The sequence below is a fragment of the Somniosus microcephalus genome, chromosome 8 (assembly GCF_052327205.1).
Source record: "Somniosus microcephalus isolate GS21.2 chromosome 8, FLI_Smic_1.0, whole genome shotgun sequence".
NCBI classification, from domain to species: Eukaryota; Metazoa; Chordata; class Chondrichthyes; order Squaliformes; family Somniosidae; genus Somniosus; species Somniosus microcephalus.
The window spans coordinates 89088476-89109962 of NC_140994.1; the positions used below are offsets into that span (position 1 = coordinate 89088476).

The 21487-nt window shown below is 45.5% G+C and overlaps 1 protein-coding gene across 1 annotated transcript in view; it reads right to left on the reverse strand.

The window, feature by feature from the left end:
• Positions 1-21487, reverse strand: part of LOC147113688 (catenin alpha-3-like) — a 3852991-nt gene that overhangs the window by 880973 nt on the left and 2950531 nt on the right. Inside the window, exon 12 of the mRNA XM_085994990.1 lies at positions 9446-9646. Within this exon, the coding sequence (XP_085851116.1) occupies positions 9446-9646 (201 nt within the window). The remainder of the gene's footprint in view (positions 1-9445; positions 9647-21487) is intronic.

Sequence of the window (21487 nt, forward strand, 5' to 3'; positions counted from 1 at the left end):
AGCGCCTCAAAAGCGGCGCTAAGGCTAGTGAATTTCTAGGCCATTCTCTTTCATGAATGTGTCGTCATTGAACCCACATACAAGTCAATACATGGTGTCAGAAGTGATTGAAAGGGATGAAGAGGAAAAATCTGAAGTTAAATCAGCTCTCCACAGATTAGCAAGCCAAAAGAGAACATCGTTACTTACCATTAGAGAATAGCTAATGAAGTGAAAAATGGAAGGTTTACTCCCACCGGCGAAGCTTCAGTTAACAGGTAATGTGGCTGAAAATTGGAGGAGATTCAAACAACGTTTAGAGTTGTATTTATCAGCAATCGGAGCTGACGAGAAAAGTAATAAAAGGAAATCGTCACTGTTCTTACATGTCGTGGGTGATGAAGCGCTGGAGGTGTATAATAACTTCACATTCGCTGCTGATGGAGACAAAATGAAGCTAGATAAAATAATGGAACAGTTTGAGGCCGACTGCATACCTAAACGTAACGTGACATTTGAGAGGCACAGATTTTTCACATGTGTACAGCAAACAGGTGAGACTATTGATCAGTATGTGACTGAACTAAGAAACAGAAGCAAATCGTGTGAATTTGGGGGACTGACAGACTCGCTGATAAAAGACAGACTGGTGTGTGGTATTCCAGATAATGGTCTAAGGGAAAGACTGCTAAGAGAGCAAGATCTAGACCTGGGAAAAGCCATAGCACTGTGTAGGGCTACAGAAACTGTGAAGTCGCAGGCAAAGGAGCTGTTCAGTGACAGTAGCTGCAATGTGGATGCAGTGAGAAAGAACGGATACAAACCGTTTAACAAAAAGAGTGCCAATGTGAAAAAAGAGGCATGGCCAGTGAACGAAAATGAAAGGGACAATCGAAAGACATGTAGTCGATGCGGTACACAGCATAAACAAAGAAAGTGTCCAGCATATGGTAAAACATGCAATAGTTGCAACAAGAACAACCATTATGCCCGTTGCTGCAAGAACCAAGTGCAACAAAGCAAGGTCCATGCAGTAGATGAAAGCGAGATAGAGGAGTTCTATGTAGATGTTGTGTCTGAAAACAAAAAAGAAGAAAGAGACTGGATGTTGACACTAAAAGTGAATGACATACACATTCCACTTAAATTGGATACTGGAGCACAAGTTAATGTGATATCAGAGACTGATTTTAAGAAAATTAGACCCAGACCAAAGATACATGGAATAAAAGTGAAAGTGACAGGATACTCAGGTACTGATATACCAGTGAAAGGAAGGTGCATTGTCAAAGTGACACACAAGGACAGAGAGCACACGCTAGCATTAATCGTGGTGCCAAAGGATGTGCAAGCCATACTAGGTTTAAAAGCCTGTGAGAGACTGAACCTGGTAAAGAGAGTCCTCGTTGTGGAAAGCAAAGGAGAGACAGTCTATGATGAACTCATGAAAGAGTACAACGACCTATTTAACGGTCTAGGCTGCTTTCCAGGAGAACACATGATCAGAGTAGATAAAAGTATGCCAACGGTCATACATCCATGCAGAAAAGTTCCGTTTGCTCTTCAAAAGCAACTGAAGGCAGAGTTGGACAGGATGGAAAGCCTGAACGTGATTCAGAAGATAGATGAGCCAACTGAGTGGGTGAGTTCCCTCGTCGTTGTGGACAAAAAGAATGGAAAGCTCAGAATTTGCCTGGATCCAAGAGATCTAAACAGAGCAATAAAGAGAGAGCACTTCAAGCTTCCTACACGTGAGGAAATCATGGCACAGTTTGCAAATGCAAAGTATTTCAGCAAGTTAGATGCATCATCAGGATTTTGGCAGATGAAATTGGACGAAGCAAGTTCAAGACTGTGCAAGTTCAACAGTCCATTTGGCAGATACAGATTCCTAAGGTTACCATTTGGCATTGCCTCAGCTCCTGAAGTGTGTCACAAAACTATCCATATGATCTATGAGCACCTGGAGGGAGTTGATACATCAATGGATGACATCATCGTATGGGGAACCACGAGAACTGAGCATGACGAGAGACTGAAAAAAGTGCTGGAAGCAACAAGGAAAACAAACCTGAAGCTGAATAGAGAGAAATGCCAGCTCGGGGTGACAGAACTGACATTCGTGGGAGATATCCTCAGCAGTGAGGGCATCAGACCAGATCCCAGAAAGGTGTCCGCCATTGAGAATATGCCAAAGCCACAATGCAAAAAGGACGTGCAGAGGTTTAATGGAATGATCAACTACATGGGAAAATTCATATCCAACCTCTCAGAAAAGATGGCGCCACTGAGAAGGCTAACTGAAAAGAACATAGAATGGGAATGGAATCATGAGCATGAGAAGTCATGGAGCAATCTAAAGAAACTGCTCACAGAGGAACCAGTTCTGAGGTTTTATGACCCAGCGAGACCCATCAAGATATCATCAAATGCATCACAGAGTGGGCTCAGTGCCGTTCTTCTGCAAAAATATGACTACTGGCAACCTATTGCATATGCATCGTGCTCAATGACAGACGCGGAGACGCGATATGCTCAAATAGAAAAGGAGCTGCTCAGCATCACATACGCCTGTGAAAGATTTCACCAGTTTGTGGCAGGACAAGCAATCAGTGTAGAAACTGACCATAAGCCCTTGATTGCATTGTTCCAAAAGCCACTAAATAGCTGTCTGCTTAGAATACAAAGAATGATGATCAGGCTGCAACGCTATACACTGAATGTTGCATACACACCGGGTAAGCTGATGTATACAGCAGACACGTTGTCCAGAGCTGTTGACCCAAGTGAGCCCGCAAACACCACAATGGATGAAAAAGTGAACGCCTACGTGGACATGATCACAAGTGCACTGCCCATAGCAGATGCAAAAATGGAGCTCATAAAGACAGAGACAAACAAAGATGAAACAATGAGACGACTGAGGAAAAGCATCTTGGATGGATGGCCCAACATGAAGCAAGGCTGCTCACCTGACATGGCAGAGTACTGGAACTGCAGGGCAGAACTATCAGTGGTCGAAGACATCATCTACAAAGGAAGTAAAATAGTTATCCCAAAGAGTCTGAGAAAAGAGATGCTAAAAAGGATCCATGGAGGACATCTGGGAATCGAAAAGTGTAAGAAAAGAGCACGAGAGGTGATGTACTGGCCACGAATCAACCAAGATGTGACAAATGAGGTGTCAAACTGCACAATATGCCTGAAATATCGAGCAAGCAATCCGGTAGAACCACTAAAGCCACACCCAGCACCAGACAGACCTTACCAGAAGGTAGGCGCTGACCTATTCGTATGTCAAGGGAAGGACTATCTTGTAGTCACAGACTATTACTCCCTGTATCCAGAGGTTTGTAGACTGCACACCACCACTGCAGATGCTGTGATAACATGTATGAAAGTCATATTCTCCAGACATGGCATGGCAAGCGAGGTCTTCACAGACAACGGACCCCAGTTTTACAATGCAAGTTTCCGACACTTTGCCAAAGAGTGGGACTTTGTCCACACAACGTCAAGTCCTCACTATCCACAGTCCAATGGACTAGTGGAAAAATCGGTCCAGACAGTGAAAAGACTGATGTACAAGGCAAAAAACAGTGGAACTGACTTCTACCAGAGCATGCTTGTATACCGCACAACGCCGCTCGAGTGTGGTAAGTCACCAGCCCAACTCCTTATGGGACGTCGGCTAAGGTCAAACCTACCCATCCCGGAGAACCTCCTGAAAACAAAAGAGGGGGAGAAAGTGAGGAAGTTCAAAGAGCAACAGAAAGAAAAGCAAAAGTACTACTATGACAGAGGAACACAAAACCTACCAGAACTCCACACTGGTGACCAAGTAAGGTTCAAAGACAAAACAAACACATGGACTCAGAAGGGAACTGTCCTGAGTGAAGTTCAACCAAGATCATACACCATTCAGACAGATGAGGGTGCTGTTCTGAGAAGAAATCGTCGAGATCTTCTCATGGGACCAGCCACAGCAAGTCAGAAGACTGATACTGTTGAACAACCTGATCACTCAGCTGAGAAACCATCATCTGAGGCAACAACTCAGATTCAAGGACAATCAATCAGAAAATCCTCAAGACACGTGAAGCCTCCTGAGAGACTCATTGAGCAAATTTAAGGACTATTGTTATAGAAGGAAGTAATGTTATCTTATTCTTTCTTCAAGTTCTAGTGTAGTTACATATTTCATGTGAACACACAAAGCAAGGTTAAAAAACCTTGATCATGATAATGATAATGTAAGTTCATTAAGTGTTACCGTTAAAATGCAGATTAATACAAAGAAAACATGTTGTTAGTTAAAAGTAAAATACTTTTGTTTTAAGAAAAGGAGATGTAATGATATCAGCAAATAGTGATGTTATTTGCCTGTTTGATTATGATGCCTTACCAGCATGTTTGCATGTATTGATTACTTATGCCTGACCAGCAGAGGTCATGTGACAGAGACAAGCAGTTTGGGTTTGGTTTCAGTTTCATTCTAGATGGATCACTAGCATGATGTCTCCTGTAAAGCTGTTAAAAAGAGTTGAACAGACTTTCGATTAAAACTCATTCTCTTTCATGAATGTGTCGTCATTGAACCCACATACAAGTCAATACAACCGGTAGGTATTCAACGATAGTCGAATGGAATATTTCGACAGGATCCATTGCTGGTGCTTCCTCCGCAGTAGGCAGTGGCAGGCGTGATAGCCCATCAGCATTTCCAACTGTTTTGTGCCCTTATACTCAATCTCATAGTGGTGCGCCCCTAGAAAAAGTGACCATCTTTGTAGTCGTTGCGCAGTCATCACCGGAACGCCCTTCTTCGGATTAAAAATGGAGACAAGAGGCTGGTGATCAGTCAGCAAGGTGAATTTCTGCCCGTGCAGATAGTGATTGAACTTTTTCACTCCCCACACTAGGCTGAGGGCCTCCCTGTCAATCTGGGCGTAGTTACGCTCAGCTGAGGTTAGTGATCGTGATGCAAAAGCTATTGGCCTCTCTGAGCAGTCGGAGAATTTGTGCGACAGCACCGCTCCAATGCCGTAGGGTGACGCATCACATGCCAACCGAATTGGTAATGCTGGGTTGTAATGGGCCAATATCTCTTTCGATGTGATTTGTGTTTTGCTCTTCTGGAAAGCTCGTCTACATTCGTCACTCCACTTCCATGGCACCCCAGTTTGCAGTAGGGTGTTCAGTGGGTGTAGTATTGTAGACAAATTTGGCAAGAACTTATGGTAGTAGTTTACCAGCCCGAGGAACGACCTCAGTTATGTAACATTTTCCGGTGCTGGAGCCTTGACTACTGCCTCAATCTTCTCTGGGGACTTATGTAAACCCTCTTTATCGATAACGTGGCCACAATACGAGATTTGTTTTCTAAAAAACTCGCATTTGGGGTAGTTAGCTCGGAGCCCATATTCCTGCAATCTAGTGAGCACCTGCTCCAGGTTGGCAAGGTGATCACTGTCATTTTTGCCCGTGACCAGGATGTCGTCCAAATAACACTGGGTCCCTGGGATCCCTTGCAGGACTTGTTCCATTGCCCTCTGCCAAATAGCCGGAGCTGATGCTACCCCGAATACCAGCCGGTTGTATTGGTAGAGACCTTTATGGGTGTTGATTGTGAGGTATTTTTTTGATGCTTCTTCTACCTCCATTTGCAGATACGCCTGGGCCAGATCAAGCTTAGTGAAGCGTTTCCCTCCAGATAGCGAGGCGAAAACATCTTCAATCCGCGGAAGTGGATATTGTACGGTGTGAAGGATCGGGTTCACTGTTACCTTAAAGTCCCCACAGATGCGAACCTTCTTTGGTTCCCCAGGCATGCTGCTCAACGACTTTTTCATCACAGGGACGATGGGTGTAGCCCACTCGCTCCAGTCTACCTTGGACAGTACACCTGAATGTTCCAGACTCTCCAGCTCTGCTTTGACGGCTGGGCAGATCGCATAAGGTACCTGTCTTGCCTTAAAAAAATTTGGGCTTGCATTTTCTTCAATTTTAATCGTTGCTGTCATGCCTTTTAGTGTTCCGAGTCCTTGCTGGAACACTTCTTTTGCGTCAGTTAGGATCTTTGACAGTCACCCAGGTTTGACGTCGTCATCCTTTTTGTCAGCCACAGTCAGTGCCTGTATGGAATGCCAATCCAGTTGTATTTTCCGGATCCATTCACGTCCCAGTAATGGTGGTCCTCCATCTTGCAATACATACAGGTCTAGTTTTGGTGTTTCCTTACTGTTATTTATAACGGTCACCCTTATTTTTCCTTTGGGGTAGACTTTTTGCCCCGTGTACGTCTTCAAAATAATTTTTGTGTCTCTCAAGGGTATGTGTGAGAATAGCCGTTCGTAGTCCCGTCGGTTTATGACTGTTAGGGCTGATCCTGTGTCCAATTCCATCTTTACCTGGACTCCTGCTATCTTGAGTGTGACCCAAATGGTTCGGTGATCCTCCGTTGTGATCACATTATGTAGTTTCAGACAACTCAGTTCCCTGCTTTCGGAGTCGTTATCACTCTTTTGTTCATCTGAACTATTCTCCGTTATCTTATGTACCTTCTTGTACTTTCCTTTGGTCGGTTTCTTATTGCTGGTTTCCTTTCCCGACCTGCAGACTCGTGCTATATGTCCTACTTTTCCACACTGTCTGCACACTTTGTCTTTGAACCAGCAATCATTCTGGTCGTGTGTTGTTCTGCCGCAGCGATAGCACTTCTCTGTTCCATATGACATTTCATTTGTGCCATATTCTTGCGGTCTCTGTTGTATCTCTGCAGCGCCCCGTGCTGCTGCTTCATATGATACCACAATGCTGAAAGCCTTTTCCAGCGTAAGGTCCTTTTCAGATAAAAGCCGTTTCTGGGTTCCTTCACTTTGAAGCCCACACACAAACTTGTCCCTTAAGGTATCTGCCAGTCCCGCTCCAAGCTGGCAGTGTTTCGATAGTTTGCGCAATTCTGTTAAATAATCTGCATTGCTTTCATCCTTATGCTGGTTCCATTTGTGAAACTTAAATCTTTCTGCTATCAGCAGCGGTGTGGGGTTTAAATGTTCCTTTAGTATCGTTACTATGTCTTCAAAACTCTTTTCCATTGGCTTCGTTGGGGTTACTAGATTTTGTAATAAACCATACGTCTTTGCACCCATTAAATTTAAGAATACCGACGCTTTCTTGTCATCTAACACCTCATTTGCCTTGCAGTACATCTCTATTCGTTCGACATATGTAGTCCAATCTTCGACTTCATTGTCAAATGTGGTGATACACTCTTCGGCATTTTGGGTGTGGTTTAAAAGGGCGTCTCCCGCGCTTTCCTTCCTCCCCCGCTGCTGCCGACCCGCTCCCGGCGGTTCTCGTGGCAATGGCGGCGCCTCGCGGGTTTCTGCATGTCTCTCTCTCCCTCTCTCCGACGCTGCTCGGCCCCTGAACACCGGCTGCGCCCTGTGCGCTCTGCCCTCTCTCTCTCTCCCCCGTCGACGCTGCTCGGCCCTTTGCTGTGCCGCTCGGTCGGGCTCTAGCCCGCCGCTGTCCAGGAAGGGTCTGCACACTACCTGTTGCCAGCCCGTTTTGCTGGACCACCTCGACTGGAAAGCCAAGCCTGGCTCTCGATAGCCTCCCCCGCAATTCTCGAGTCTCTGCTGGATGACTGGGCGGTTGCCCGTGGTCGACGCCCGAGTCTCTGGCCTTGACCTCCAATCCACTGATCTCAAGGAACGAATACCCGGGAGGTGATGCAGAGTTGCAGGTAGCTTCAAACCTGCCTCGTCGCCAATGTTACGTCTGTGTACAATCAGACACAGACTGCAGAGAACGGTACAACGGTGTTTACTCAACGTGGCTCAGACTGCAACTGATCTGTACAGATTACTACTCAGTGTTATATACAGGTGTGGTCACTGCCGGTACTACAGTATATATGAGCTGTAAAAAGTAGTTCCCCCCCTTAAAGGTACATACATTACAGTTACAGGCTCAGTCTGGGGGCTGGTTACAGGCTCAGTCTGAGAGCTGGTTACAGGCTGGGTCTGGGGGGCTGGTTACAGGCTCGGTCTGGGGGCTGGTTACAGGCTGGGTCTGAGGGCTGGTTACAGGTTGGGTCTGGGGGCTGGTTACAGCCTCGGTCTGCGGGCTGATTATAGTGTGGGCCTGGTGGCTGGTTACAGGCTCAGTCTGAGAGCTGGTTACAGGCTGGGTCTGAGGGCTGGTTACAGGCTCAGTCTGGGGGCTGGTTACAGGCTGGGTCTGGGGGCTGGTTACAGGCTGGGTCTGAGGGCTGGTTACAGGCTCGGTCTGGGGGCTGGTTACAGGCTGGGTCTGAGGGCTGGTTACAGGCTCAGTCTGAGAGCTGGTTACAGGCTGGGTCTGAGGGCTGGTTACAGGCTCGGTCTGGGGGCTGGTTACAGGCTCAGTCTGAGAGCTGGTTACAGGCTGGGTCTGAGGGCTGGTTACAGGCTGGGTCTCAGGGTTGGTTACAGGCTCGGTCTGGGGGCTGGTTACAGGCTCAGTCTGAGAGCTGGTTACAGGCTGGGTCTCAGGGTTGGTTACAGGCTCGGTCTGAGAGCTGGTTACAGGCTGGGTCTGGGGGCTGGTTACAGGCTCGGACTGGGGGCTGGTTACAGGCTCAGTCTGAGAGCTGGTTACAGGCTGGGTCTGAGGGCTGGTTACAGGCTCGGTCTGGGGGCTGGTTACAGGCTCGGTCTGGGGGCTGGTTACAGGCTCGGTCTGCAATATGCTTTGTTCTAATAGCTGACTTTGATTTTCCAGTCAGGCACCTGTTTTGTACGTGTGCATACCTCAACCTCTCAGGCTGCAGCTTGAAAGTCCAAGATACAGATCCTGACAATCAGGGAAAAATGGACAAAGTCAAGGCCACCTTGTTTTGCTATGTACAGCCCTGTGAATATTCAAACAGCTTAACAGTTTCAATTTGTATTATTTAACATATGCTTACAATAATCTATGGACGCCACAGATTCAAATAGAAAAAGCCCCCAATATATACGAAAAAAAGGCCCAAGTTGACCATGGTAATTTATGAGCATAGAAAATACTGTTGGTAGTATCAGAAGCTGGTGTGACTTTCCTTTGCTATTTTAGCAGAGACATTAACCCATTTCAAATACACCTCCTGGCAAAGGAGCCAGTTTAAAAATTTCAAATAACTATGTTAGAGCTTTGCTATTTACATCAGATGCTGTTCTTTGGTATTGCAATCAAACACGTGAGAGAAATGTGTGTGTATACACACACTCACACTCACACTCACTCACTCATTGCCAAATTGTGTTGCAGTACTGTTCTGTATGGAATTACTCCTCATACACTATACTTGAGATAAAGAATGAAAAGTAAGTATTTTATAAATAGAGCAGTCAACTAAGGGATCAGAAGATTTTTTTGCACACAATGGTTACCCTGTGGTTACCATGGTTTCTCAAAGCTGAAAATAAAAGCCGCTTACCAAATTCCGCCAAATATTGCACAGTTTTCATCACTCCTTCAGTATAGATGCCAGGCTCGTAGTTTTCCATCTCACAGGCGACAACGTGAGCAACCCGAGCCGCTCGCCCTCGAATAGCCCCCGCTGCACTATCCAGGGTATCTGCATCACGCTCCCTCAAAGAGACAATGCATCTGTTCACATCTTCTAGAATGTGACTTTCTGGAAAACACAAAGAAAAACAATGGAAACAAACTTTAGTGTAATTGGTGAAAGAATACACATTAAGTTCCCTCAGAACTTGGAAAAAATATAATGAATGTGGCTGATTAAAACCAAGTCTTTGAGGAAGTGGTTTGGGAGAGTGGATTGCATGCTGTCTTTATACCGTGACAATCTAAATAATGAGATGAAAGGCTCACCTACACATGTCCTACATAAGGTGAGTTTGAGCCATCTTAACCTGGGATGTAGGCCAACATATTTCAGTCCCATTCAGAGCTCATAAGGATGTTGGCATGGGGAACAAAGTAGATACTCTCATTGGGATTGAGGTATATTGTTGAAGCAAAGTAGAAGTCACTTTGATGATTGACCAAGTATCTGAAGGAGAACACTTGGGCACGCATGATCATCGTATCATAAGATTTAGATTAGCAATGGAGAGGAGCAAGGAACAATCTAGAGTGGAACTTCTAAATTGGAATAGGGCTAACTTCAATGGGATGCGGAAGGATCTAGCCAGGGTAAAATGGAACCAAAGACTGACAGGAAAAACTGTAATGGAACAATGGGTGATCTTTAAGGAGGAGATGTTCCAAGTACTGGCTAGGTACATTCCAACAAGAGGGAAGGGTAAGGGAACCAAAGCAAGGGCTCCTTGGATGACGAGGGAGATAGTGAAGATGATGAAACAAAAAAAGAGGGTGTATGATGCATGTCAGGTGAATTCTTCAAGGGAGAACCAGACCAAATACAATAAGTTGAAAGGGAATGTGAAGATGAAAATAAGATTGCCAAATCGAGAATATGAGAGTAGAATGACAGTTAACATAAAAGGGAACCCAAAAATCTTCTACCAGCGTGTAAACAGGTAGTAAGCGGGTAGTAAGAGGTGGGGTGGGGTCTATTAAAGACAAAGAAGGTGATATATGCTTAGAGGCACAGGGCAAGGCTGGAACACTCAATGAGTACTTTGAATCGGTGTTTACTAAGGAGGTAAATGCTGACAAAATATCGGTAGAAGTGGAAAAGGTAGAAGCAATGGAAGTGGTGAAAATTGATAGACAGGATGTACTAGAAAGGCTGGGTATGCTTAGAGTGGACAAGTCGCCTGGTCCAGATGGCTTGCATCCCAGGTTGCTAAGGGAATTGGGGGAGGAGATAGTGGAAGGGCTTGCCATAATTTTCCAATCTTCCCTCGATGCGGGGGAGGAGCCTGAGGATTGGAAAGTGACAAATGTGACACCATTGTTCAAGAAAGGGTGTAAGGACAATCCTAGTATCTACAGGCCGGTCAGTTTAACATCAGTGGTGAGTAAAATTTTAGAAACAATAATCAAGGAAAATTAATGGGCACTTGGAGAGGTTTAAGCTAATTAAGGAGAGCCAACATGGATTTGTAAAAGGCAGATCATGTTTGACTAATCTAATTGAATTTTTGGGTGAAGTAACAGAGAGGATTGATGAAGGGAATGCAATGGATGTTGTCTACATGGATTTTTGGAAGGCATTTGACAAAGTACCACATAGAAGGCTGGTTAACAAAATTGAGGCTCATGGAATAGGTGGGTCAGTGGCAGCTTGGATAAGGAATTGGCTTAAGGACAGAAAACAGCAAGTTGTGGTAAATGGCTGTTTTTCAGACTGGAGGATGGTAGACAGTGGTATTCCCCAAGGGTTAGTGCTGGGACCACTGCTTTTTTTGATATATATAAATGACCTGGATATTGGAATACAGAGTAGAATTTCTAAATTTGCGAATGACACCATACTTGGGGGTGTGGCAAACAGTGATGATGATACCAATCGACTGCAACAGGACATAGAAAGGCTAGCAGAATGGGCAGACAAGTGGCAGATGGAATTTAATACAGAGAAGTGTGAGGTGATGCATTTTGGCAGAAGGAACAGGGAGAGGCAATATACACTTAATCCTTTTTGTTCTTTAGTCTCTCCTGCCTTCCACCCTATCACAGACCTTCCCTTTTGTTCTTTCCTCCCCTCCCCCCTTTCCCTGCCCCTGCACTTGCTTAAAAACCTGTTCCATCTCCAGCTTTTTCCAGTTCTGACGAAGGGTCATTGACCACAGATGCTGCCTGACCTGCTGAGTATTTCCAGCATTTTCTGTTTTTATTTCTGATTGCCAACATCTGCAATATTTTGCGTTTGTACACTTAATGGCACAGTTTTAAAGAGTGTGCAGGGACAGAGGGACCTGGGAGTTAATGTGCATAGGTCCCTGAAGGTGGCAGGACATATTGAGAGAGTGGTTAACAAAGCAAATGGGATCTTGGGCTTCATAAATAGAGGTATTGAGTACAAAAGTAGAGAAGTTATGCTGAAATATTATAAAGCGCTGGTTAGGCCACAACTGGAGTATTGCGTTCAGTTCTGGTCACCACACTTTAGGAAGGATGTGAAGGCCCTTGAGAGGGCGCAGAGGAGATTTATCAGAATGGTTCCGGTGATAGGGGATCTTAGCTACAAGGACAGGTTGGAGGAGCTGGATTTGTTTTCATTGGAGCAGAGGAGGTTGAGGGGTGATTTGATAGAGGTGTACAAGATTATGACGGGTTCGGATAGGCTAGACGGGGAAAGGCTGTTCCTACTAGTTGATGGTACAAGGACTCGGGGACACCGATTTAAAGTTTTGGGCAAGAGATACAGGGGGGACGTGAGGAAAAACTTTTTTACGCAGCGAGTAGTGATGACCTGGAACTCGCTGTCGACGGAAGTGGTGGAAGCGGACACGCTCAATGTTTTCAAGGGGAGACTGGATAGGCACTTGAGGGAAATAAACTTGCAGGGCTACGGGGATAGAGTGGGGAATGGGATTGACTGGATTGCTCTACAGAGAGTCGGCACGGACTCGATGGGCCGAATGGCCTCCTTCTGTGCCGTTATGACTCTATGATCTCCTCCATCTGCAATATCTCAGTGTCAACCTTGGTTCAGTTACTGCTCTCGTGCTTCTGTCTTATAAAATTGAATTAGCGAAAGGCACTAAATATAGATTATTCTTCTGAATTTCCTTGGTGTTGTGTATATGGACTTTGATAAGATGCTTGACAAAGTACCACATGATAGACTTGTTAGTAATGTTGAAGGATTAAAGGGGCACTGGCTACATGGATACGAAATTGGCTAATGGACAGAAAGCAGAGAGTAGTGGTGAACGCTTGTTTTTCACACTGGATGGTAAGTATATAATGGTGCTCCCCAGGGGTCAGTGTTAGGGCCAGTGATCTTTTTGATATATATTACCCGCCCCTTCAACCACCGCCTGCCCCACCTGTGACAGAGACTGTAGGTCCCGCATTGGACTCATCAGTCACCTGCAAACTCATTTTTCGTGTGGAAGCAAGTCATCCTCGGTTCCGAGGGACTGCCTAAGAAGAAGATATATTAATGAGCAGGACTTGGGTATACAGGGCTTAATTTCAAAGTTTGCAGATGACACGTAACTCAGAAATGTAATAAACAGCAAGGAGGATAGTAACAGACTTTAGGAGGACATGGACAGTCTGGTGAAATGGGCAAATACATGGCAGATGAAGATGTGTGAAGTGATACAATTTGGTAGGAAGAATGAGAAGATGCATTATAAACTAATGGTACAATTTTAAAGGGGGTGCAGGAACAGAGAGACCTGGGGGTGTATGTACAAAAATCCTTGAAGGTGACAGGACAAGTTGAGAAGGCTGTTAAAAAAGCACATGGGATCCTTGGCTTTATTAATAGAGGAATAGAGTACAAAAGCAAAGAAGTTATGCTAAACTTTTATAAAACAGCTGGAGTATTATGGCCAATTCTGGACACCACACTTTAGGAAGGATGTCAAGGCCTTAGAGAGGGTGCAGAGGAGATTTACTGGATAGGTACCAGGGATGAAAGACTTCAGTTACTAGAAAAACTGGCATTGTTCTCCTTAGAGCAGAGAAGGTTGGGAGAGATTTGATAGAGGTGTTCAAAATCTTGAAGGGTTTTGATGGAGTAAATAAGGAGAAACTGATTCCAGTGGCAGGAAGGTTGGTAACCAGTGGACACAGATTTAAGAAAATTGGCAAAATAACCAGAGGCGACATGAGGAAAACATTTCTTTACACGGTAAGTTGTGGTGATCTGTAATGCACTGCCTGAAAGAGTGATGGAAACAGATACAATAATAAACTTCAAAAGTGGATTGGATAAACACTTTACAGGAAATAAAATTGCTGGGCTATGGGCAAAGAGCAGAGGAGTGGGACTAACTGGATCGCTCTTTCAAAGAGATGACACAGGCACGATGGGCTGAATGGCCTCCTTCTGTGCTGTATGATTCTATGATTCTAAGTTAACATATGCAGATGGTAAAGAGTGACAGAAAGCTCAATCTAAATATTGCAACAAAAACCAAATGGGATTCAGTTACTGGCACAGTAGAATGTAGAGTGTGCGGGTCACATTTAGAATATCAGATGAGTTCTGATATTGGGGTGCCATCAATAACAGAATAAGGAGATCTACCCCACTCCTGAAATACAATTGCCACTTTTTTTAATAAGCTAAAAATATGCTTTCATTTGTAGTGCGATTGCTCTTGTTGAACGATTGAGGAATTTATTTGTAACATCATCAATGATCAGTTGTGCCCTAGGGAGACCTGTTATCACCGGTCTCTTCATATAATTCTGTGTCTCAGCACAGAAATAGGTCATTTGGTCTGTGCTGGTGTTTGCTTCGCATTAGCCAGCCAGTCCACATTTCTGCTCGCTCCCCATATTTAATATTCCTCTTTTTCAAGCAATTATTTAATTTGTCCAAAGATGTGCAGATTAGGTTGATTGGCTATGATAAAAATTGACCCTTAGTGTTAGGGGGATTAAATAAGTGGGGTTACTGGGATAGGGTGGGATATGTGTTGGTGTAGGGGTTACGGGGATCGGGTGGGATATGTGTCGGTGCAGGCTCGATGGGCCGAAATGGCCTCTATCTGCACTGTGGGGTTTCTGTGATTCTGTGAATTTGCTTTTAAAATCAATTTGTAGCAAGGAATTTTACAATCTTATAGATTGAACAAAACTTTTCCAACCTCCGCTTTAATACCTTTTGTCATTAATTTGTGCCCCCTTGTTACTGCTCACCAGGCAATGGAAACCGTCTAGCACTATTTGACCAATCACATCCCTTTATGACCATGAAGAAGATGTCTATCAGGTCACTCATTAACTTTCTCAGCTCCGGTGAAGAAAACCCTAACTGTTCAAGTCTCTCCTGGTAACTGTAACCCATCCTCTCGTAACATCCTAGCTTAGAAACGTCTTGTGCTCCTCCCTTGTTTCCTCAGATCATTTCTGTTCCCTTCATTTATGATTCAGCTTCCATCAGCATTGTAGTCACTGGTTAGGTTAAATGAGCCTGGAAATAGCTGCTGCACCCAGCACTGTAGGGGTTAATGGTAGGTTACTACGACAGAACTTAGATAGCACCTTATTATAGCCTCAGGCATCCAAAAGCATTTCAGGTCCAGTAAACCTGAATCCAATCACGACTGTTCCTTGGGCACACTTGATGGGAAGTGCATTGTATGATGTATTATTCGCCCAATGTCACTTCTGGTGGAAAAAACCCTTCAGTGGCATCAGCCCGCTGCCTGATTTTACTGCCCTGCTCGCCCTAGTTATGCTGGTCTGCTTCAGTCTGTGGATGCCACCAGTTGTCTCCTGTGCGTTCAGAAATTCAGCAGTCTAGTGAAATAGGACAGTCCTAGTATGCTGCTGTGACTGATTAGTCATCTCAGTCCTAAATTATTTTGAGACTCTGACCCCCCTGGATCTAGACTCCTCAGCCAGGGGAAACAGCCTCCCAGTATCTACCCTAAACCAGCATTATCAATTAGAACCACATTTATATAGTGCCTTTCACATCTTAAGGACGTCCCAAAGTGTTTTATATCCAATGGGTTACTTTCAAAGTGCAATAACAGAGTTATGTAGGCAAAGGCAGTTAGGTGTTAGAATAGCAAGTGAGTGAAAGACTCACCATCGGTTTTTGGTGGTGTTAGTTGAGGGATGAATGTGGGCCAGGACACCAGGAGAACTCCCCGATTTTCAAATGATGCTATGGGACCTTTTATGTCCACCTGAGTAGGCGGTTTAACATCTCATCCGAAACGCAGTACTCCCTCAGTGCTGCACTGGAGTGTCAGTCTGGAGTCATCACTCAAGTCTGTAGTTACTAAACTGCTTCATCCTAAGGTGTCTGGTCAAGACCTGCCAGCTGTAATCTACAAAGGGTTTGACAAAATGTGTCCTATCGATGCCTGAAGGCAAACACGACCTCTCCAGATTACACCATGTTTCAGCTCACCCGGAGAGAGCTCGGCGTTATAGAGAAAGCTCAGTCAAATAACACTACAGTAAGAGACCTGTAAAACCTCATTGCAGCTGCAACACGCCAATATATTGGGTAAAATAAAGTAACTCAGTTGATAGAATTACATAGAATTTACAGCACGGGAACAGGTCATTCGACCCAACTGGTCTATGCCAGTGTTTATGCTCCACATGAGCCTCCTCCCACCCTACTTTATCTAACCCCATCAACATATTTTCCTTTCTCCCTCACATACTTATCCAGCTTCCCCTTAAATGCATCGATGCTATTCGCCTCAACTACTCCAGAATTGTAGGGCTACGGGGAACGGGCGGGGGAGTGGGACTAGCTGAGGTGCTCTTGCAGAGAGCTGGCACGGGCTCGACGGGCTGAATGGCCTCCTTCGTGCTGTAACCATTCCAGCGAGTTCCACATTCTATCCACCCTCTGGGTAAAGAGGTTGTTGATTAGGGCAAGGCACTTTCTAAGTAGCTGCCAAAAATCATGTGGCAAAACTTCAGAATGGCAAATAGCGGCAGATTCCGAAATGAGTGCTCCTGACACACAGCTTCAAGCAACAGGAGTGGACACGGGAAATTCGAGCACGCAGGCCTATCAAATTCCCAAATACCCAGTATGAACCTACATCACACGATGCTATACTAATTCATTCACTCTACTCCTGATACTTAAAACACTTAAGCTCCAGGTGCATGTGGTTCTGAGGAGCAAGGGCGAGACAGGCCCTCAGAATATTTTCAATTATTATTTTAACATCTATATCCAAAATTGCAGTAAATTTTGGCAGTTAACTATTACTAATCATATTAAGTCAAAGTATTATTTAGAAATAAGGGCAGAATGTATGAGTTTAAAATGAGGACTGAATGTCTATATATTTTATATTATATGTCTATCCGTATCTTATTAAAAAATCTTGCCTCTGCATGCTTTGGCCAATTATCCTCACCTTCTAAACCCACTTCACCTGAAGACTACATCTGGTCTTATCTCTCTGGGAGATCAACTAGTTGGAAAATTAATTTATTTCAAATAGATAGGATGTTGGGGGAAGATTAATTACACAAATCACTGAAGGCCCTGTATCAAGACGATAATGAGCAACAACAGACCAAAGCATCCCGAGCCTCCTGCAATTGTTTTTCTTTAAATGTTAAATTGAATGCTGCAGGAGGTGATAAAATAAATCACTCTGGAATGAAAGGATGCTGAGGAGTCATCCTAGTCTGTTTCAAAGTTAATAATTGCTTGACAGAAAATCCCCATCTTCTCAAGGTCCAATGTAGCTTATTTCAAAATTCTCTGCCTCGCACTCCATTCACCTCTCCCCTACTATGTGCTGTTCCCAGATTCGGAATGGGATTAGGCTAAACATCACACCTGTGCCCCGGATCCTTGGCCACCTGTGAGAACCACCATTGGAGATCAGCTGGCAATTGTAAATTATGATTAGATTTTGGCATTATTTGGCACTTTGATGTAACTGAAGTAATTAAACATTATTTTTGCATATTGTCGCACACAAATATTTTGCCTTTTCGATGTAAATTTCAATAGATCTGGGTGTCTATTTTAACTTGGGACCCCAATAACCTAAGACATCTCATGATCTCAGATGGGGTGGAGTTTGGGGTACAACTAATGGCCTTCCAAGGATCCTGGGCTAGGGTCAGAATTAAATCAGCCAAGGCTCCCACTACTGATCACTATCCAATGACCTGCTAGAAGATACTGGTTGAGGACTGGTTGGAGGTTGGGTGTGATTCTCCCTCCCTCTTCCAGGATTAGAAAGCCCATTGGCATTCGTTCTCCCAACTCAATATAGTTATTTCAGCAGAGTGCTGGAACTGTAATACAGAATGAGTCAGAAGGGCTGATTTTATACATAGGACACTGACCGCAATTTCGAGGTACAAATGGACGGAAAGTGTGCCATGCCACCCCCCCACCCCAGGCTTACACACTGAGCCGGCTGAATTCTCACCCTCCCCAACCGGTGAGCTGCCTCACTGATGGAAATGAGGCCCGGGTCTCAAAGTGCCTCAGGTGGCACGCCAGCAACAACGGGACGCCACCTAGTGAGCTCTGCCCTCTGCCCTCTGCCTGCCAGTTCTCCACCTGAAGTTCAAATCGGCCCGACTGTCTTCAGGAGAGTCAATGGGACAGAATCGGGCTGGGACAAAAATGAAGCCTGTAGTGTATGTACCTTTAAGGGGAGAACTACTTTTTACAACTCCTGTATACTGTAGTACCGGCAGTGACCACACCTGTATATAACCCCTGTACTGTTAGTTTTAGAGTAACCCTCATCCAGTAAACACCTGTTGATTGTTCCTCTGCAGTCTCTGTCTATTTCTTGAAGGACACCATACATCAAGATTCACGGATTTAACATTGGCGACGAGGCAATTCGAACCTACCTGCAACTCTGCAGAGGAAGGCCAATTCCAGAGGCACGGGTGTCAACCATCCGGCGGAGACTCCAGCGAGGCGGGCTGGCAACAGGTACGGCGCAGACCTTCCCGCACAGCGGCGGCTAGACCCGACCGACGGCACAGGAAAAGGCCGAGCAGCGTCGACGGGAGCAGAGAGAGAGGGTAAAGCACACAGGGCGCAGCCGGGGTTCAGGACCGAGCGGCGTCAACGAGAGAGGCACGCAGGAAAATGCGCAGAGCGCGGCCGGTGTTCAAGGGCTGAGCAGCGTCCGCGGGGGAAGAAAGGAAAGCGCGGGAGACACCATTTTTGAGCCGCAGCGGAGAAGAAGGGAGAGCGCGGGAGATGCCATTTTGAGCCACAGCGGAGAAGAAGGGAGAGCGCGGGAGACACCATTTTTAGCCAGTCCAACCACACCCAGGGATGCCGAAGAGTGGCAGTGTCACAGCGTTCGACAATGAAGTAGAAGATTGGGCGACATATGTAGAACACATAGAAGTGTACTGCAAGGCGAATGAAGTGCCAGATGCCAGGAAAGCACTGGTATTGTTGAATTCCATGGGTGCAAAAATGTATGGCTTACTGAAAAACCTCGTAACCCCAGAGAAGCCAGTGGAAAAGGATTTTAAAAGCATAGTGGCAATCCTACAGGACCACTTAAACCCCACACCGCTGCTGATAGCAGAAAGATTTAAGTTTCACAAAAGGAACCAGCATAAAGACGAAAGTAATGCTGAGTATTTAACGGAACTGCGCAAGCTATCGAAACACTGCCAGTTTGGAACGGGACTAGCAGATACTTTAAGGGACAAGTTTGTGTGTGGGCTTCAAAGTGAAGGAACCCAGAAACGGCTTCTATCAGAAAAGGATCTTACGCTGGACAAGGCTTTCAGCATGGCATTATCACACGAAGCAGCCGCACGGGGCGCTGCAGAGATACAACGGAGACCGCAAGAATATGGCACAAATGAAATGTCATATGGAGCAGTGAAGTGTTATCGCTGCGGCAGAACAACACACGACCATAAGGATTGTTGGTTCAAGGACCAAGTGTGCAGACAGTGTGGAAAAGTAGGACACATAGCAAGAGTCTGCAGGTCGGGAAAGGAAACCAGCAGCAAGAAATCTCCACAGGAGAAGTACAAAAAGGTACATAAGGTGACGGAGAGTATTTCAGATGAACAGAAGAGTGATACAGGCTCCGGAAGCAAGGAGCTGGGTTGTCTGAAACTACATAATGTAATCAAAATGGAGGATCACCAAACTATCTGGGTCACGCTCAAGATAGCCGGAGTCCAAGTGAAAATGGAATTGGACACAGGATCAGCCCTAACAGTCATAAACCGAAGGGACTACAAGCGACTATTCTCACATATACCCTTGAGAGATACAAAGATTGTCTTGAAGACGTACACGGGGCAAAAAGTCTACCCCAAAGGAAAAATAAGGGTGAACGTTATATATAACGGCAAGGAAAGACCAAAAATGGACCTATAGGTATTGCCAGATGGAGGACCATCACTACTAGGACGTGAATGGATCCGGAAGATACAGCTAGATTGGCATTCCATACAAGCACTGACTGTAGATGCCAAAAAGGATGACGACGTCACACCTGGACGACTGTCAAAAATGCTAACTTACGCACAAGAAGTGTTCCAGGAGGGACTCGAAACACTAAAAGGCATAACAGCGATGATCAAAATAGAGGAAAATGCAATCCCAAAGTTTTTTAAGGCCTTATGCGATCCGCGAAGCCGTCGAAGCAGAGCTGGAAGGTTTGGAACATTCTGGAGTACTGTCCAAAGTGGACTGCAGCAAGTGGGCTACACCCATCGTACCTGTAATGAAGAGGTGATTGAGTAATACGCCTGGGGAACCAAAGAAGGTTCGCATCTGTGGGGACTTTAAGGTGACAGTGAACCCAGTCCTTCACACGGTACAATATCCGCTTCCGCGGATTGAAGATATTTTCGCCTCGCTATCTGGAGGAAAACGCTTCACTAAGATTGATCTGGCCCAGGCGTACCTGCAAATGGAGGTAGAAGAAGCCTCGAAACAGTACCTCACGATCAACACTCATAAAGGTCTCTACCAATACAACCGGCTGGTGTTCGGGGTAGCATCAGCTCTGGCTATTTGGCAAAGGGCAATGGATCAAGTCCTGCAAGGGATTCCAGGGACCCAGTGTTATTTGGACGACATCCTGGTCACGGGCGAAAATGACAGTGATCACCTCGCCAACCTGGAGCAGGTGCTCACTAGATTGAAGGAATATGGGCTCCGAGCTAATTGCCACAAATGCGAGTTTTTCCAGAAGCAGATCTCGTATTGTGGCCACGTTATTGATGAAGAGGGGTTACATAAGTCCCCTGAAAAGATTGAGGCAGTAGTCAAGGCTCCAGCACCGGAAAATGTGTCACAACTGAGGTCGTTCTTCGGGCTGGTGAACTACTACCATAAGTTCTTGCCGAATTTGTCTACAGTACTACACCCACTGAACACCCTACTGCAAACAGGGGTACCATGGAAGTGGAATGACGAATGTAAACGAGCTTTCCAGAAGTGCAAAGAATTGATCACATCAAAAGAGGTGTTGGCCCATTTCAACCCAGCACTACCAATTCGGTTGGCGTGTGCTGCATCACCCTATGGTATTGGAGCGGTGCTGTCGCACAAATTCCCGGACGGCTCGGAGAGGCCAGTAGCCTTTGCGTCTCGGTCACTAACCTCAGCCGAGCGTAACTACGCCCAGATTGACAGGGAGGCCCTCAGCCTAGTGTGGGGAGTGAAAAAGTTCAACCACTATCTGCACGGGCAGAAGTTCACCTTGCTGACTGACCACCAACCACTTGTCTCCATCTTTAATCCAAAGAAGGGCGTTCCGGTGATGACTGTGCAATGGCTACAAAGATGGTCCCTTTTTCTAGGGGTGAACCAATATGAAATAGAGTATAAGGGCACGATACAGCATGGAAACGCTGATGGGCTATCACGCCTGCCACTGCCTACGGTGGAGGAAGCACCAGCAGT